At 43.7% G+C, this 16,178-nt stretch overlaps 1 protein-coding gene across 1 annotated transcript in view; it reads right to left on the bottom strand.

Annotated features, from left to right (window-relative positions):
- Window positions 1–4,432: 4,432 nt before the first annotated feature.
- Window positions 4,433–16,178, bottom strand: part of LOC103634503 (6-phosphofructo-2-kinase/fructose-2,6-bisphosphatase) — a 28,113-nt gene continuing 16,367 nt past the window's right edge. The window contains exons 6-23 of the mRNA XM_008656332.3: window positions 15,433–15,525; window positions 13,187–13,285; window positions 13,071–13,100; window positions 12,820–12,873; window positions 12,677–12,730; window positions 12,534–12,611; window positions 7,341–7,432; window positions 7,206–7,263; window positions 7,034–7,108; window positions 6,714–6,761; window positions 6,274–6,371; window positions 6,087–6,162; window positions 5,951–6,013; window positions 5,762–5,853; window positions 5,397–5,465; window positions 5,238–5,301; window positions 5,090–5,155; window positions 4,433–4,817 (exon numbers count right to left, since the gene is read on the bottom strand). Coding sequence (XP_008654554.1) covers window positions 4,716–4,817; window positions 5,090–5,155; window positions 5,238–5,301; window positions 5,397–5,465; window positions 5,762–5,853; window positions 5,951–6,013; window positions 6,087–6,162; window positions 6,274–6,371; window positions 6,714–6,761; window positions 7,034–7,108; window positions 7,206–7,263; window positions 7,341–7,432; window positions 12,534–12,611; window positions 12,677–12,730; window positions 12,820–12,873; window positions 13,071–13,100; window positions 13,187–13,285; window positions 15,433–15,525 — 1,311 coding nt within the window. The 3' untranslated portion in view covers window positions 4,433–4,715. The remainder of the gene's footprint in view (window positions 4,818–5,089; window positions 5,156–5,237; window positions 5,302–5,396; window positions 5,466–5,761; window positions 5,854–5,950; window positions 6,014–6,086; window positions 6,163–6,273; window positions 6,372–6,713; window positions 6,762–7,033; window positions 7,109–7,205; window positions 7,264–7,340; window positions 7,433–12,533; window positions 12,612–12,676; window positions 12,731–12,819; window positions 12,874–13,070; window positions 13,101–13,186; window positions 13,286–15,432; window positions 15,526–16,178) is intronic.

Genomic DNA, 16,178 nt, shown 5'->3' with positions numbered 1-16,178 from the left:
AGAGGAGGACAATGATCAAGGGGGAGATGCCAATGATCAAGACAAGGAAGATGATGAGGGTCCAAGACCGCCACACCCAAGAGTCCACCAAGCGATACAACGAGATCACCCCGTGAACTCCATCCTCGGTGATATTCATAAGGGGGTAACTACTCGATCTCGTGTCGCTCATTTTTGTGAACATTACTCCTTTGTGTCTTCTATTGAGCCATACAGGGTGGAAGACGCATTAAGGGATTCGGATTGGGTGTTGGCAATGCAAGAGGAACTCAACAACTTCATGAGGAATGAGGTATGGCATCTTGTTCCACGTCCTAACCAAAATGTTGTAGGAACCAAGTGGGTCTTCTGCAACAAGCAAGATGAGCATGGTGTGGTGACAAGGAACAAAGCCCGACTTGTGGCCAAGGGATATTCACAAGTCGAAGGTTTGGATTTCGGTGAAACCTATGCACCCATAGCTAGGCTTGAGTCAATTCGTATATTACTTGCCTATGCTACTTACCATGGCTTTAAGCTCTATCAAATGGACGTGAAAAGTGCCTTCCTCAATGGACCAATCAAGGAGGAGGTCCATGTTGAGCAACCTCCCGACTTTGAAGATAGTGAGTACCCTAACCATGTGTATAAACTCTCTAAGGCGCTTTATGGGCTTAAACAAGCCCCAAGAGCATTGTATGAATGCTTAAGAGATTTCCTTATCACTAATGGCTTCAAAGTCGGCAAAGCCGATTCTACTCTCTTTACTAAAACAATTGCAAATGATTTGTTTGTATGCCAAATTTATGTTGATGATATCATATTTGGGTCCACTAACAAATCTACTTGTGAAGAGTTTAGTAGGATTATGATTCAAAAAATCAAGATGTCTATGATGGGGGAGTTGAAGTATTTTCTAGGATTTCAAGTCAAGCAACTCCAAGAGGGCACCTTCATTAGCCAAACGAAGTATATTCAAGACATACTCGCCAAGTTTGGAATGAAGGATGCCAAGCCCATCAAGACACCCATGGGAACCAATGGGCATCTCGACCTCGACACGGGAGGTAAATCCATAGATCAAAAGGTATACCGGTCGATGATAGGATCTTTACTCTATTTATGTGCATCTCGACTGGATATTATGCTTTCCGTATGCATGTGTGCAAGATTCCAAGCCGATCCTAAGGAAGTTCACCTTAGGGCCGTGAAACGAATCTTGAGATATTTAGTTCATACACCTAAGTTTGGTCTTTGGTACCCCAAGGGATCCACTTTTGATTTAATAGGATATCAGATGCTGATTGGGCAGAGTGTAAGATTGATAGGAAGAGCACATCAGGGACTTGTCAGTTCTTGGGAAGATCCCTGGTGTCTTGGGCTTCAAAGAAACAAAACTTTGTAGCTCTTTCTACCACCGAAGCCGAGTACATTGCTGCAGGCCATTGTTGCGCGCAATTGCTTTGGATGAGGCAAACCCTTAGGGACTATGACTACAAATTAACCAAAGTCCCTCTTCTATGTGATAATGAGAGTGCAATCCGCATGGCGGATAATCTCGTTGAGCACAACCACACTAAGCACATAGCCATTCGGTATCACTTTTTGAGAGATCACCAACAAAAAGGGGGATATCGAGATTGCTTATGTTAGCACCAAAGAACAATTAGCCGATATATTTACCAAACCATTAGATGAGAAAACTTTTACCAAACTTAGGCATGAGATAAACATTCTTGACTCTAGGAATTTTTATTGATACTTTGCACACATAGCTCATCCATATACCTTTGATCATATCTCTTTCATGTGCTATGACTAATGTGGTTTTCAAGTGTATTTTATGCTAAGTCATAGATTGAAAGGGAAATGGAGTCTTCGGCGACGACAAGGCTTCCACTCCACTCTATCGTATTCTTTCTCCTTCGCCGTCACTCCGCCTCGCTCTCCAACTTTGGTATAATCCTTCACTCATATATTATTTGCCAAAGGGGGAGAGAGTTTGAAAAGGGCTCTAAAGACTCCGTTTTTGGCGATTAATGCCAAAGGGGGAGAAAGTATTAGCCCAAAGCAAAAGGACCGCACCACCACGCCAATTTCAAAAATTTTCGAAACAAGTCTAAGTTTTAAATATTGTTTTCAATTGGTATTATATTTGTGATATATTTCAAAAATTGGTATCTAAAACCCTCTTGAACACTAAGAGAAGAATTTCATTAAGGGGGAGTTTTGTTAAGTCAAAGGAAAAAGCATTTGAAACAGGAGGAGAAAGTTTCAAATCTTGACAATGCTTCTCGAAATCTTATTCATTTACCTTTGACTATTTGCAAAAGGACTTTGAAAAAGAATTTCCAAAAATATTTGCAAAAACAAAACATGTGGTGCAAGTATGGTCCAAAATGTTAAAATGAAGAAAGCAATCCATGCATATCTTATGAAAATATAAATTGGTTTAATTCCAAGCAACCTTTGCACTTACCTTATGCAAACTAGTTCAATTCTGCACTTATATATTTGCTTTGGTTTGTGTTGGCATCAATCACCAAAAAGGGGGAGATTGAAAGGGAAATAGGGTCAAACCTTTTCCTAAATGATTTTGGTGGTTGAATTGCCCAACACAAATAATTGGACTAACTAGTTTGCTCTAGATTATAAGTTCTACAGGTGTCAAAGGTTCAACATAAACCAATAAAAAGTCCAAGAAAGGGTTCAAATAAAAAGGAGCAAAACCAACCGAAGGTTGCCCTGGTCTGGCGCACCGGACTGTCACCTTCGAGTTTCTGAAAATGCCACTCCGTTATAATTCACCGGACTGTCCGGTGTAGCACTGGACTGTCCGGTGTGCCAGCAGAGCAACGACTACAGTGCCAACGGTCGACTACAAAAGTGTATAGTGAACAGTGCGGACTGCGCGCACAGAAGTCAGAGCAGGCGCCAGAAGACGTATCGGACAGTGAACAGTGACTGTCCGGTGCACCACCGGACTATCCGGTGGCCCCACTTGTCAGAGCTCCAACGGTCGAACCCTAACGGTTGGGTGACGTGGCTGGCGCACCGGACAGTGTCCGGTGACGCACCGGCCCATCGACAGCAGCCCCTCCCAACGACCACTTTGGTGGTTGGGGCTATAAATACCCCCAACCACCACACTTCAAGTCATCCAAGTTTTTTAGCTAACACATTCAATACAAGAGCTAGTGCATTCAATACAAGACACAATTAGATTGAATCAAAGCATCTCCAAGTCCCAATTCCACTCAAAGCAATTAGTGACTAGAAGAGAGAGTTTTGCCCGTGTTCTTTGAGCTCTTGCGCTTGGATCGCTTTTCTTCTTCTCATTTCTTGTTCTCAACATCTTTGTAATCAAAGCAAGAGACACCAATTGTGTGGTGGTCCTTGTGAGGACTAAGTGTCCCAATTGATTGAGGAGAAAAACTCACTCGGTCTAAGTGATCGTTTGAGAGAGGGAAAGGGTTGAAAGAGACCCGGTCTTTGTGACCACCTCAATAGGGAGTAGGTTTGCAAGAACCGAACATCGGTAAAACAAATCACCGTGTCACACTCTTCATTTGCTTGTGATTTGTTTTCGCCCTCTCTTTCGGACTCGACTTTATTTCTAACGCTAACCCCGGTTTGTAGTTGTGCTTAAAGTTTATAAATTTCAGATTTACCTATTCACCCCCCTCTAGGCGACTTTCAGTTTCTTTTGTGATCACCATTGTAAGGGCGAGAGGCTCCAAATTGTGGAGATTCCTCGCAAACGGGAGAAATACTATAAGGAAGAAAGTCGTGGTATTCAAGTTAATCATTATATCGCTTGAAAGGGGTTGAGTGCAACCCTCGTCTATTGGGACACCACAACGTGGAAGTAGGCAAGTGTTATTTGGCCGAACCATGGCATAAAAATCGCGTGTCCCGTGTGTTGCTTCTTGTGATTGTTTTGTTCATACGAGCGTGTTCTATAGCCACTTAATTTAACTAATATTTTAATAATCAAATATGTGACTATTTAGTGTTTGATTTTACAGGCGGAGATCCAGATGACAGCGAGAAGGCGTAGGACCTGGCGGCGCGGCGTGATGTAGGGGCGACACGACGTGGGGCACGCGTGGCCACAGCCCAACGCGAGGGTGGCCGGCGAACGACCAAGGGGGGCTCCAACAGCCTAGGGGGCGGCCGACGGTGCCTGGGCAAGGGTGCTGACGGTTGTGGACTTGTGGGGTGGGAGGGGACTACCAAGTTAGAATGAAAATCCTAACTCTAATTGGGTTGAAAGTATATATATATAAGCGGAGTAATTGAACCAAGACCATTACACTAAGAGTATACAATTAAATACACATAGACTAGCCCCGAAACCCTAACAATACTCTAACAAATATCACCAAGATCACAAAGACCAAGGGCCAGGCAGGCGCGCAGCAAAATATAAATATTTTTGAAAGGGACTTCGTTACTGGAAAAACTGTCTTTGGCGCGAGCTTTGGCCTGAATAAACTTGCTCAGAACTCGGATCTGAATTAAACATGTTCAGAACTCATGAATTAAGAGTACACACTACACAACCAGCCAAAACTTGTAAGTCAAATGGCAAATCATCTATGAGCTAAACCTAGTGGTGTGACATTCCACCTCGAACTATAGCTTATAATTGATTAATGTTGTGATACGTATATCATCACAAAATTTATTTGTGCTACCATTGCTTTTAGAAGGCGAGCTCCATTTATTATTTCTTACAACCCCGCTGTGGGATGGATTGCATCCATGAGTTTGTACCGTTTCTCTTGAACACCAGCAACACCCATTTGTATCTCAATTATTGTATGTAGAGGTATCTGCAGGAACGTATTTTTAGCCACAGCAAAAATAATCAATACTACTTCTGATCAGAAATACAAGCCCATCTATGTTTGTGTTAAGTCAAATTTGTTTAAGTTTGATTTCTAGTATATCTTGCACGAAAATCATTATATAATATAAAGATAGTTTCCATAATGGATTCGGCCATGCCAAACTATGTTGTCTAACTATACAACTTTTTAGATATTGATAGCCAAAGCTAAACAAGTTTGACTTATGACAAGCCTAGATAAATAAAATGCCTCACCTCAATATTTGGGACTTCCTCAAGCGGTTTGTCCGCAAAGTATGCATAAAGTGCTCTCAACACAGCCTATACAGAATATTCTTCTCAGGCATCTGCAATGGCTTGGTATCAAAAGGAACAGAAGAATGACAATGCTAGTCCTTATTACCTGGTGAGCTATGACTACAACTGGAGCACGCTGTCGTTCAAGTTCAATTATCACAGGTTCTAGTCTGGACATAGAGGAATTTTCAGATTAGGTGGCAACACATATAAGTAACTGAATCATGTATAGAGCCATGCAATAGTATCAATAGGCAATACTGACCTTTGAATGACGTCAAGATAGGATTCTCCTCTCGGATAACGATACCTCAGCTTGTCTTTTCTTCGTGATCTGAGAAGGTATATAACATGAGGCAAATGGATTGTGGGGGGGGGGTGCTGGAAAATTGTGTAAACAAGGGTCTCCAATCAAATTTACAAGCTAGTGGAACATCGACCAAATTTTTTTTCTCAAACTATGCAGGAGAGCTTGTGTCATTTCATTAAGGAAACAACAGGTACAAAAGATTAGGGGACTCCGCAATCCAAGCACCAACACACACCCACAGCTGAACAAAATTCTGAGTGACAGAGTGATCAGGGGGATTTTTTAATATAAAATGTCATGATATCAGTGAATTCACGTACTCATATTCTTCAGGTTTACTTTTCTTTATTTCATCGTATGTCATCCCATCACAGACCCCAGCATTGATCTCATCAAGAGCACGCCATTGTATCTAGAAGAACATGAGGAGAAACAAGTTAGTTTTGGTAACACTTCTATAAGTAGAGAGCAGTCTTGCTAGGCCTATTTTATCACCTATGATAGCTAACCTTTGGAAAACCAATGATCGGATGTGCTGTTAATATTGTTCTCTGGAGTGTGCTAGTCCATATCTGAAATCATCGTTGCACATAAATTTAATGATATTTCCCCTTCACTGAATAGAGAAGCAAATGGCATACTTACAGAGGCAGTCCGCTCGGATTTCAGTCGCTTCTCCACAAAGCTCGCAAGCTTCCTTGAATAAAGCTCACCGGCCTCACTGCATACCAATTATTCCATCACAAGAAAGCCAAAAGCAGAATGCAAAATCAACATACACCAAGAGTCTCCCAAATATTGCATCCATGCAAACATAAGCAAAGATTAAGACCTCAAAGAAGAGTCTCCACCGATTCTTCCTCTGACATTATCCATACTTTCACCATGTCTTGTTAGCAGGATAGGACGAGGTGTCAGATGACAGTTAACCTGTAACAATACATCACACAGTTAAAAAAACTAATCATGATTTGACCTATATCTGCCAGCGGTGTGTTGAATTCTCTAAGTTCAAGCGAGAAAAAGATGCAGTGAGGATTCACTGTGACTCAATTACCACATTGCGAAGATAAAGAGCAGAGTAGAAATTTGACGAAAATATTCATATAAACATAAAGCTAATCAGACAGATCCCATCAGATTAGATAGCTACCTTTGAATTACTAAACACAACACAAATTATGATTTGACCTACAAGGGTACACCAAACTGCAAAGATATCCAGTAGTCTTAATGTGCACACAACAAAAGGATATGATTTTGTGTATGTACCAAGAAGAAAACGATCCGTCCAGGCAAGTAACCACTTATGTCATTAATCTGCACGAAAACCAAAGTAGGGTATGAGATTAGGAATATGCCACTAGAAGCAAAGGCTGCAAGGTATGTCACTAAAATATATGCAGAAAGTCAATTTTGTCTTACATCTCAAAACAGTGCATATGCTTGTACTCGATATATTAATATTTTGTATGATGAGCAAAAGAATCAGTTTAAGATTGCACAAGTAAACATATATAAAGTAGCAATAGCACAGGGAATAGAACTTTTGATATTACTTTTACATGTGTCACTTGACTGTTCATACATACCTTTAGTTGGCCCCCCTTCCCACTAACCATGTCAATCATTTTTATGTAAGAACCTTCTTCCACCGGTTCATAGACCTGAAAAGGTTTCAAAATGTTTACATATAACTATACTATATTCTTGACAAAAAATGTATTGTGATATAATATTTAATATAATTTGGCAATTACAGACCTTTTCATAATAGGTCAATCGCTCTTTGAAATCTTGTACACCAGCTTCAAAATCTGTTCTGTAACATAGAAGATGATTGAGAAAAATTGTGCACCACCGGGATGCAAATAGGCAAGCAAATAATTTTTTTCTTACTGCTCTGCATAATCAGGACTTTGTTGAACTTTCAATCGTATATTTCTCTCAAGAACATCTTGGTCATTACATAATGTTTCCAAAAAGATGATCTAGAAAGCAAAGGCGAGGACCCATATGTTAAATGGAAATAGTAATACACCCAAATCATACAGGAGCACAGGAGCTCCATAATGTACATATGCTGCGACTCATGCAAAAATCTTATCAGAAACTGTTTTGTGCAACTATACAAGATTACTTTTAAAAATGCTGTCACAAAACAAAATAAATATTCTTCCAAAAGGGCGCACTAAATCTTCATTTGTTCTAAACTGTTTGCATTGAAAAACAGTCTTGGGCTCCTCCAAAATGCAAATATTTCCTTTGACTGGCGATACGGAATAAATGTTGGACAATTGATAGACTGGAAAGGAGAGGTTTGGATCACCCGGAGTTTTGTCCTTTGTGTGACCAGGTGCAGGAAACCATTTAACCATCCAAAATCTCCTGTGCACATGCATTTTGCAAGAAAGTTTTGGCATATCATTCTTTCGCCCATGGGGTTTGGTGATATCTCTCCGGCTGGTGATGAGATATCTTTTGCAGATTGGTGGAGAAAGGTCTGTAAAAAGGTGCACAGAAGCAAGAGAAAGGGTATGAACAACGTCATCATTCTGGGGCCTGGTGCCATGGATTCACCGTAACAAGGCTGTCTTCAATGGAGAGAACACTTCTTTAAGCATAGTTCGAAGCGTTTTTTAGATGAGTTGGCGTGTTGGAGTAAGGCTGTTGCTAAACATCTTGAGATTTTAGGCCTAGAGGTTGCCCTTAATATAGTCAGGACATAGTGTTTGTGAAGAGTGGGGTCTGCCTGCAGTTTTTCGTTGTGGCCTTTCTTTGTCGCTTTGTCGTCCTGCTGATATTTCAGCAATAGTGAAGGCTGCAGCGTTGTTGCAGGGCAGGTTGTGAGTGGGTGCGTTTTATCGTGCCTCTTTAGGCTCTGTAACTTGGTCCATTTTGGACCTTTTTCTCCTCTATATTAAATGGTGCACAGCTCTCCTGCGCGTTCGAGAAAAAAGAGAAATTCACACATTTTTCAATAAATGAGGCAAATTGTCCAAACTTCACTCTTGTGAAAGCATTTCTCACCGCCATTCATATTTACCATCTGATAGCTCTCCAGTGTCCCAAATGGGTTATCCAGTCAAATTTTTTTATCGAACACGCAGCAGAACTGCTCATCATTATATTAAGAAGAGAGAAAAGGTCTAAAGAAGACCAAGTACAAGGTGACAAACACCAAAAGAAAGAAGAAAACCAGAAACAAACCAGAAAAAAACTATACAAAAATAGGAAAAAGAGGCCTCAGGAGCCTAGAAAAAAGAGCACCACCAAAAACAGAAACGACCACTTCCAGGGAAACAACTAAGACATCCCCAAATCAAGGCCACAGCCTTCTCAGGGCCTTAGCACCTGTCAATTCCCAAAGCCTGGCATCCTCCTGGATATGTTGTATAACTGAACTCGTGTTTGAAGAAACGCCATAAAAAACACAAGCATTTCTATGCTTCCAGATCCACCAAGCCACAAGAATGACCAATGTGTTGAACCCATGTCTTCTTAAGACCCTTTCTTCTCTTCTTAATATAAAAAATGTGCAGCTCTCCTGCGTGTTCTAGAAAAGAAGAGAAGAAAGGGTCTTAAGAAGACCATGTACAAACATCGTCGGCCACTATTGTACATGATCGGCCACTTCTCTTTTAAGAAGACCATGTACAAACGTCTCTCGCACGTCGTCGGCCTGATCAACCGATCCCGGGCGAACCATCCTCCCGAGACGTTTGTCGTCCATCGCGCGATGCTTCGCCAAGCAAGAGGGTCGTCGCTGCATCGCCTCCTCGGGCAGTAGCATCACCGCCTGTTGTCAACCAATGTCGTTGCATCTACATCACTATCGACTTCGTCGGTGCGTGTCTCCCACGCACGGTTTGAGCAAGCTGTTCGACACATGCGAGTTGCACCGGCACACCCATTGTTCTGCGCTGCGGGTCCTCCTGCATGCTGTGTTAACACCTTGCGTTGGTGTTGCGCATGTCCTAGGCGTGCCAGCCACCGTCGCCGGTCTGCACCGCATTTGTCATCGAGTTGTTCACCGATAAACACCGCCATCGCGCTCCATTGGCGCCATTGAGGCTCATTTCCTATGCGTCGTGGCTCTCGCCGCCGCGACTCCAGGAACCTCAATGTGTCGCCACGCCTACCTCTTCGCTTCGTCCAGCACAACCACGTCGCCAGCATCATCGTCTCGTCCTCGACTACTTCGTCTACTCCGCTCTGACAACCGTGCGTTGTGTCGGCACTCCCGCCGTGCTGCACCACAACCGTCGCAGAGGCTTTCTCTGCTGATCCCTTGAGATGCTGGCACATATGGTTGGGGCCCTCTACCTAGTACGTCCAGTACTGGCACCACCGGCACGTGCATTCATCCACAACACGTTTCTAGGCTTCGCAAACTTGGAACACGCATCGTCCATGGCCGCTTGACGCGTCGCCCCTGGAATCGACACCCTCATCTACCTCGACGCACTGTGCCGCCTTCGTCTTCGGCTGCTTCTCAGCGCCACCGTCACCACGATGTCCTCTGGCGCGCTGCGGGCCTTGCCGCGTGACGCACCAGCGCCCGCGACTTGTGCGGCTTGTCTTCTACGACGTCCTGCTACCCTATGCACGAGACTTCGACAACGGCTCCACGTCCTTGTCCTTGGCTATCTCGACATTATCGGCACAAAGGGCTATCATCTGCATGGGCTACTCCAGTCGCAACATTCGCATCGGCGTTCCGACTGTGAGGGGTATATCTCCATTATTCTCCATTCTGTCCGTTCGTGTTGCTAACGCTACGACTATGGGGATGTTAGAGTATATTAGGCATATTAGAGCATATTAGGCAACTCCCGATATGGTTGGTTTAGGATTGATTGTAATCCCGGGATAACCTTTGTTATATCTAGTATAACCTTCCTTATCTCTAAGATAAGCTTCTTGCCCTCCAAGTCATGTACTCCTATGTATTCTCCCTAGAGGCTCAATGCAATACATCCCACACGTTATATGTATTCTCTACTTCCTTCACTCCTCACCCTATGTGGCACACCATGTTTACTCTTCTTGAGATGCTAAAGCAAAACCTGGAGCCGTTGCAGCTCAAAGGCCTTCTTCACCACAACACTCCACCCCCTGCATCCACCTGTAGCTGTAACGCCCTGTATCTGGGGGTATAAATTTTCTTCTCCAATATTCACCAAATTCAGGTGTTACTCTCTTTTTCTCTTCCTGTTTCGCTCCTCCCTCCAATTTTCAAAGCACTATAGAGACTGGTGTCCGTATCGCATGTAAACAAAACCTAAGTTGATATTGTTGTTGCATAATGGCGAAGCATATTTATTTTGTCTAATGTGGTGCCTAGTCGTGCGTTCGTCTAGTTTCGGTTTTCGATTCGCGGATTAATCTCAATTAGGAGCAGGCGAGATCGAGTAGAGAGTAGTCGGCCCGGCCCGCAGCCCAGCCCGGCACGCGCCCAGGCGCCCCATCCCCCTATGTGCGCCCCTTCCCCTCATTCTCTCTTTCCCGCGCAACATCCTCCCTCTCCCTATCTTACACCTCTCCCCACCTCTCCCCTTGCCCTAGGTTGGATCCCGGTGAGCGGTTGCTGTCGTCCGTCGAGCCCGTGGTGAGCTCCCCTCTCCTCCCTCCTCTCTCTCCCACCCCTAGCCGATCCCCTTCCCCGTGTGCGCGTGCAGCCCCTCCCCGTGCAGCCCCGGCGTGGCCCCTGCCCGGCTCGGCGCGGCCCCGGTGCGCGCAGCCCCTGCCGCCGTGCGCGCAGCCCTAGCGCGTAGTAACGTTTAAATTCAGTTAAATTCGGTTTTAAATTCAGTTTAATTCATGTGTTGCGTCGCGCGACGATTCGTTTTAAATTCAGTTTAATTCACGTGTGCCGTCGCGCGCTTCGTCGCGCGATGATCCGTTTTAATTTCAGTTTAGATCGCGTGTGTTGTCGCACGACAATCCGTTTAAAATACGTGTTGTGTCGCGCGCTTCGCCACGCGACAATCCTTTTATTTCCGTTCGAGTAGTAGTGTGTTGTGTCGCACGCTTCGTCGCGCAACAATCCTTTTAAATTTATCTAGGATCGCATGTAATAATTAAGGTGCGTAGTGTAACGACGATTAATAAAATACCGAATTAATTAGGATTTAGTGCTGATTTTATTTATGCATTGCGCGATTGCTAATTAATATGATTATGTTTAAGATAAGTGTTTTCTTCATCACCAATTGCATGGCTAACGACGCCAGGGGCAACCATACCAGGACCGGTGTACCATCCCCTGGCGCCGACCCTCGCTGCTGCTACCATGTCGACGACTGCAGCACCCCTCTCCCTCCCCATCTACGACGGTAGCGGTGACCCTCTGGGGTGGTTCAACGGCTGCGAGTAGTTCTTCTGGAGTCAGCGCACTCTGGAGTCCGACAAGGCCTAGCTAGCATCGTATCACCTCACCGACCATGCACATACGTGGTTCTGGCGGCTGGAACGCGACGAGCGTGAGGTCACGTGGCCACAGTTCAAGATCATGTGCCAACGGCGTTTTGGTTCCCTCGCAACAGCTTTGGGATCTTTTCCCTTTCTTTGTATTTGTTTTTGTTTTTTGCTCTTTTTCTTCTTAATATAATGATACACAACTCTCCTGCATGTTCGATGAAAAAAAGGTGCCAGCTGGGCCGGCTGGGCCTTCTCTGGCCTGGGCCAGCGGCTGACTGGCTGTAGGTCTTGCCTATGAGCGCATTCACAACAGCACAACTACTACTTCACAAAAAAGGGGAGGGGGAGGCTACCACAAGAACAAAGGTGCCTACAAGGAACAACATTCGGCCTGATATATGCAGTGCATCCACCATAAATGATTTGAAAATGTGATGACTTCTAAATGCAGTGGGCATGATAGTTGACAGCTGTTAAAGTGACATGTGAACAAAAAACAATCATGAATCATGGCTGACAACTGCCAAACAATACTATTGGCACTTAATGAAATGACATGTGCAACTCCTGCTTAGTTAGAGATATAAAAATACTATTGCCAATTGGCAGGAGACAAAAAAAATTCAAACCAAAAGGATGTCCAAGATGCACACAATGATTTAAACATACCTTACATTTTCCTTCAGCCATTTTCATCAGCATGTTCCTCCGTATTCTTGTGCTGTTTGTGGCATCGAAAATACCAACCTGCAGACCAGCTGAAAGTTAATCATTGAAGAGCTCTAACGCAGTGCTACCAATCAGTGGCCTACCTGACCACCCTCCTGCATCCAAGATAGCATATCTTCCATTGCTAATGCAGCCACCTGAAAAAGCATGGTGACGATCTTACAAGAAAAATGAGAAGAAAATAGTATATGTTTCTAGAAGCGCATGCATGATACAATTCACTGACCTCGTTACGTGCCTCCACACCCTCCCTGTTATCTCCACGAAAGAAATCAGCAGTCTGCTCAAAATAACAAGATGCTATTAGAAAAATCTTATTGGATAGGGTTATATAGGACCATAAAGAAACTGGAAGTGCAAGCTATATATTTGATAAAAAAATCAAGAGTTAAACAAAAGTCGGAGGATAGTGATGAATGTACCCCCCCCCCCCTGGTGCCCAAAAAATGCTACAATGGGCCAAAAAGTTGTAAGTACCTGATTAGTTCCATGCTTGAGCCGGCGGTACTAGAAAACAAAATAGCAAACATGATTAGCGATACCATACACACATGCAATTTTCTCTACAAAATTAGCTTAAGCTAAATTATCACCTTTCCAACATTGAAGTGTTTTGTTTCATGACCTAACCATCGGAGATATCTTGTAAGTTTAGCTGCTGTAAAGGTCTTACCTCGAGCTGGTAGCCCAACCTAGAATATCAGCAGATGATTAAAAAAAGAACTGCATGCATACTTATCTGAAAGAAAGAAAGAAAGACATCTCAATGGATTAACTGGAATAGTTCCAGCTATCGGAATACCTGCATTCCATCTTTTAGATGCAATATATATAGCTGAATCATGCACATCAAAAAGTTTATATGTTTGTAAGGCTGTGCTGTACTTTTTCTCAAAGAAAAAAAAATGTACTCACAGCACTCAATAAATCCATTTTGCTGCAGTACCATCATTTTTAGGGTTGAAAGTGTTGAAGTGTATAAGTGGATTGGCTACCTTCTCCCATCAGCTTAAACTTTTGGATTGAACTGGTTAATGCGTCCACTCTACATGGTATCAAAGCTAGAGTTTTCGAGTTCGAATCCTGGCAGAGGCTTTATTTGTGTCTCCACCCATTTATTTCCACGTTTGCGCCTCTCTCTATCTGTGTTTGTGCCTTTCTCTATCACGTGAGTGGGGGTGTTGAAGTGTACAAGTGGATTGGCTACCTTCTCCCATCAGCTTAAGCTTTTGGATTGAACTGGTTAGCGCGTCCACTCTAACAGAAAAAATACCACTGCATTTGTTCCTCTTCCCCTCCTCTAGCAGTCTGTAAAGCTCTGTCAGTGTCGTCTTCTCTGGTGATCTCTGTTCTCTCTAATAAGCGGAGGGAACCAAAGAGAGGACATACTAGGAAAAGCAAGGTGGCACTTGCCAGTTGTAGCATGTGCGATGACTTGGCATCCTAGAGCACACGTCTCCACAAGCTCCTCGCGGCTTCTCCTGTTTCATACTGTTGCTCTAGGTGCAAAGCTTGGTGGGCATGCAGCTCAGCACCCGGGCACAGTGTCAGGCTTGCTTGTCCCCTGATTGGGGATGGTGGCTTGATTTGGAGCAGTGACTCGATTTCAGTAACTGCTTGCTTTGCACAAAAGAGGGTCCAAGGGCGCCAGGGAGGATGGTATGTGAAGGGGGATGGGGGGATGATAGAAGGGAGGAGACAGACTATTAGATATACACATAGTCTAACACATGTATGCCATGTACTCCCAGTTGTATCTTGACTATACAGATGAAAGCCACCCCTCCCTAATGGGTGTGAGGTATTCCCATAATTCTCTACATGGTACCAAGAGTCTGGGTCCCCTTCTGAATCCTACCTCTACCCTAACTTCTCTTCTGCAGACGCACTAGTAGTGCGGTGGCAAGGCTCCCTCTGGTTACTGAGCCAGCTGGGTAGGGTTTGAACCCTAGTCTATGCACCTTATCAGGTGTGATTTCCTCCCCTCGATGACGCTAAAAAATCTTCGCTTCTCTCCCATACCACCGAATCCACGGACCACGGCCGTGTGGCCACCCACCTCACGACGCCTCTGCGCGCAACTTCCTCTGCCCATGGGTCGTCCCCACGCGCGTGTTCCCTCCTCTCCACCCCTCCCGATCCCTCCGGTCCCAGAATTCTCCACACAGACGCAGGAAACCTTGCCACTTCCAGATTTGAGCTGGATGTGGATGAACATGAGCTATGTTCAAGGGGGTTAAATGGAGGGTGATTCAAACTATGATCTGGACCACTGATTTGCTATCTAATGGCACAATGCTAGATGAAGCATGATTCAAATCAATTGCAGTGCTATTTTTGCAATATGGTGAAAATGATGGCATGAGAGCAAATCCTTCAAATATAATGATGTGCAACTCTCCCGTGCGTTCGAGAAAAAAAAGCAAACCCTTCAAATTGAGTGGTATCCGGGAAAGTGGTCCCATTTTTTTATCGGTGCGATACTTAAAAAGGGGGAAAAGTTAGCCGGGTACACAGTGACAACTGTTGACTCATGTACATGAGAACATCAGAATAATTGAACAAATGATGTGCAAACTAGGCAGACAAGGTTGCAAATTTCAAAATAGATCACTCATATCACTTAGCAAGTTATTCTTTGTGGATTTTGGGCTGAGCAAAAACTTCTGCTGCAACAAATTCTTAATCTTACGAAATCAATGTTTTTTTGTATTTTATACAGAAAATGAAAATTCCACAGAAATGAAGACACTTATCTAGCTTTAAGTTTAAATAATCTACAATAACTGTGTCATAGCTACAAAAGGTAAAATGAGCATTCTAAGTGGACAAGGTTTACCAATACGATGGCCAACTTGCGGTCCTCTTTTGGTCCATACATCTGATCAGCTACAGCAGCTGCTGCAACAGCCCCTTCTGCTGCTGGCATACCCTGCTGGAGGCAGCTGTCAGAAATTGTGACAAAAAATGAAGTAACAAGTTTTGACGGATTCAGATGCTGTTACAACGATCATAGGATGGCAAGAAATCAATCTTTCCACATATATGTGGCAGAATGCAATAGTGAATCGAAGAAAGGGTGAAATGGAAATAGATATCCTGGACATCTCTTGACCTCCTCTGTGCTCGAGAGTTCAAATTATAGCAGAAGCCAAGGGTTAATTCTAACTACTTAACTTCATGAGCTTCAGCATTGTGCAGCTTTTATTGAAAGAGTGAAGCATTGAAGCACAATTGTATGGGATGCAAGTTTTGTTTCTTTCTGGGTAATTGAGTTGATAAAAAAACTCCTCAAATTGAACTAATCTGGATTCCAAGAAATAAAAATGGGATGCAAATAAACTGAAGTACTAGCCCAAAAGTACACACTGGATATTGCATCCCTAAACACAAGACATGTTTCTATGCATTGAATGTTGTTGGACATTCGAGATAACTAGGTGTGCACCCTCCAACATTTTCCAGCAAGGGAATATTTGTTTCTCTTGCCCACCATTCCCCAACCTTGCCAATGGGCAAGAAAGAAAATGCTTCTGAAGTATATTCTTCCTTTCCTGGAACCAAAGATACCCTAACCAGCTGTGA

This window comes from Zea mays, chromosome 1 (assembly GCF_902167145.1).
Source record: "Zea mays cultivar B73 chromosome 1, Zm-B73-REFERENCE-NAM-5.0, whole genome shotgun sequence".
NCBI classification, from domain to species: domain Eukaryota; kingdom Viridiplantae; phylum Streptophyta; class Magnoliopsida; order Poales; family Poaceae; genus Zea; species Zea mays.
The sequence above is the reverse complement of the archived record's forward strand: the minus strand, read 5'-3'. Positions and strand labels throughout refer to the sequence as shown.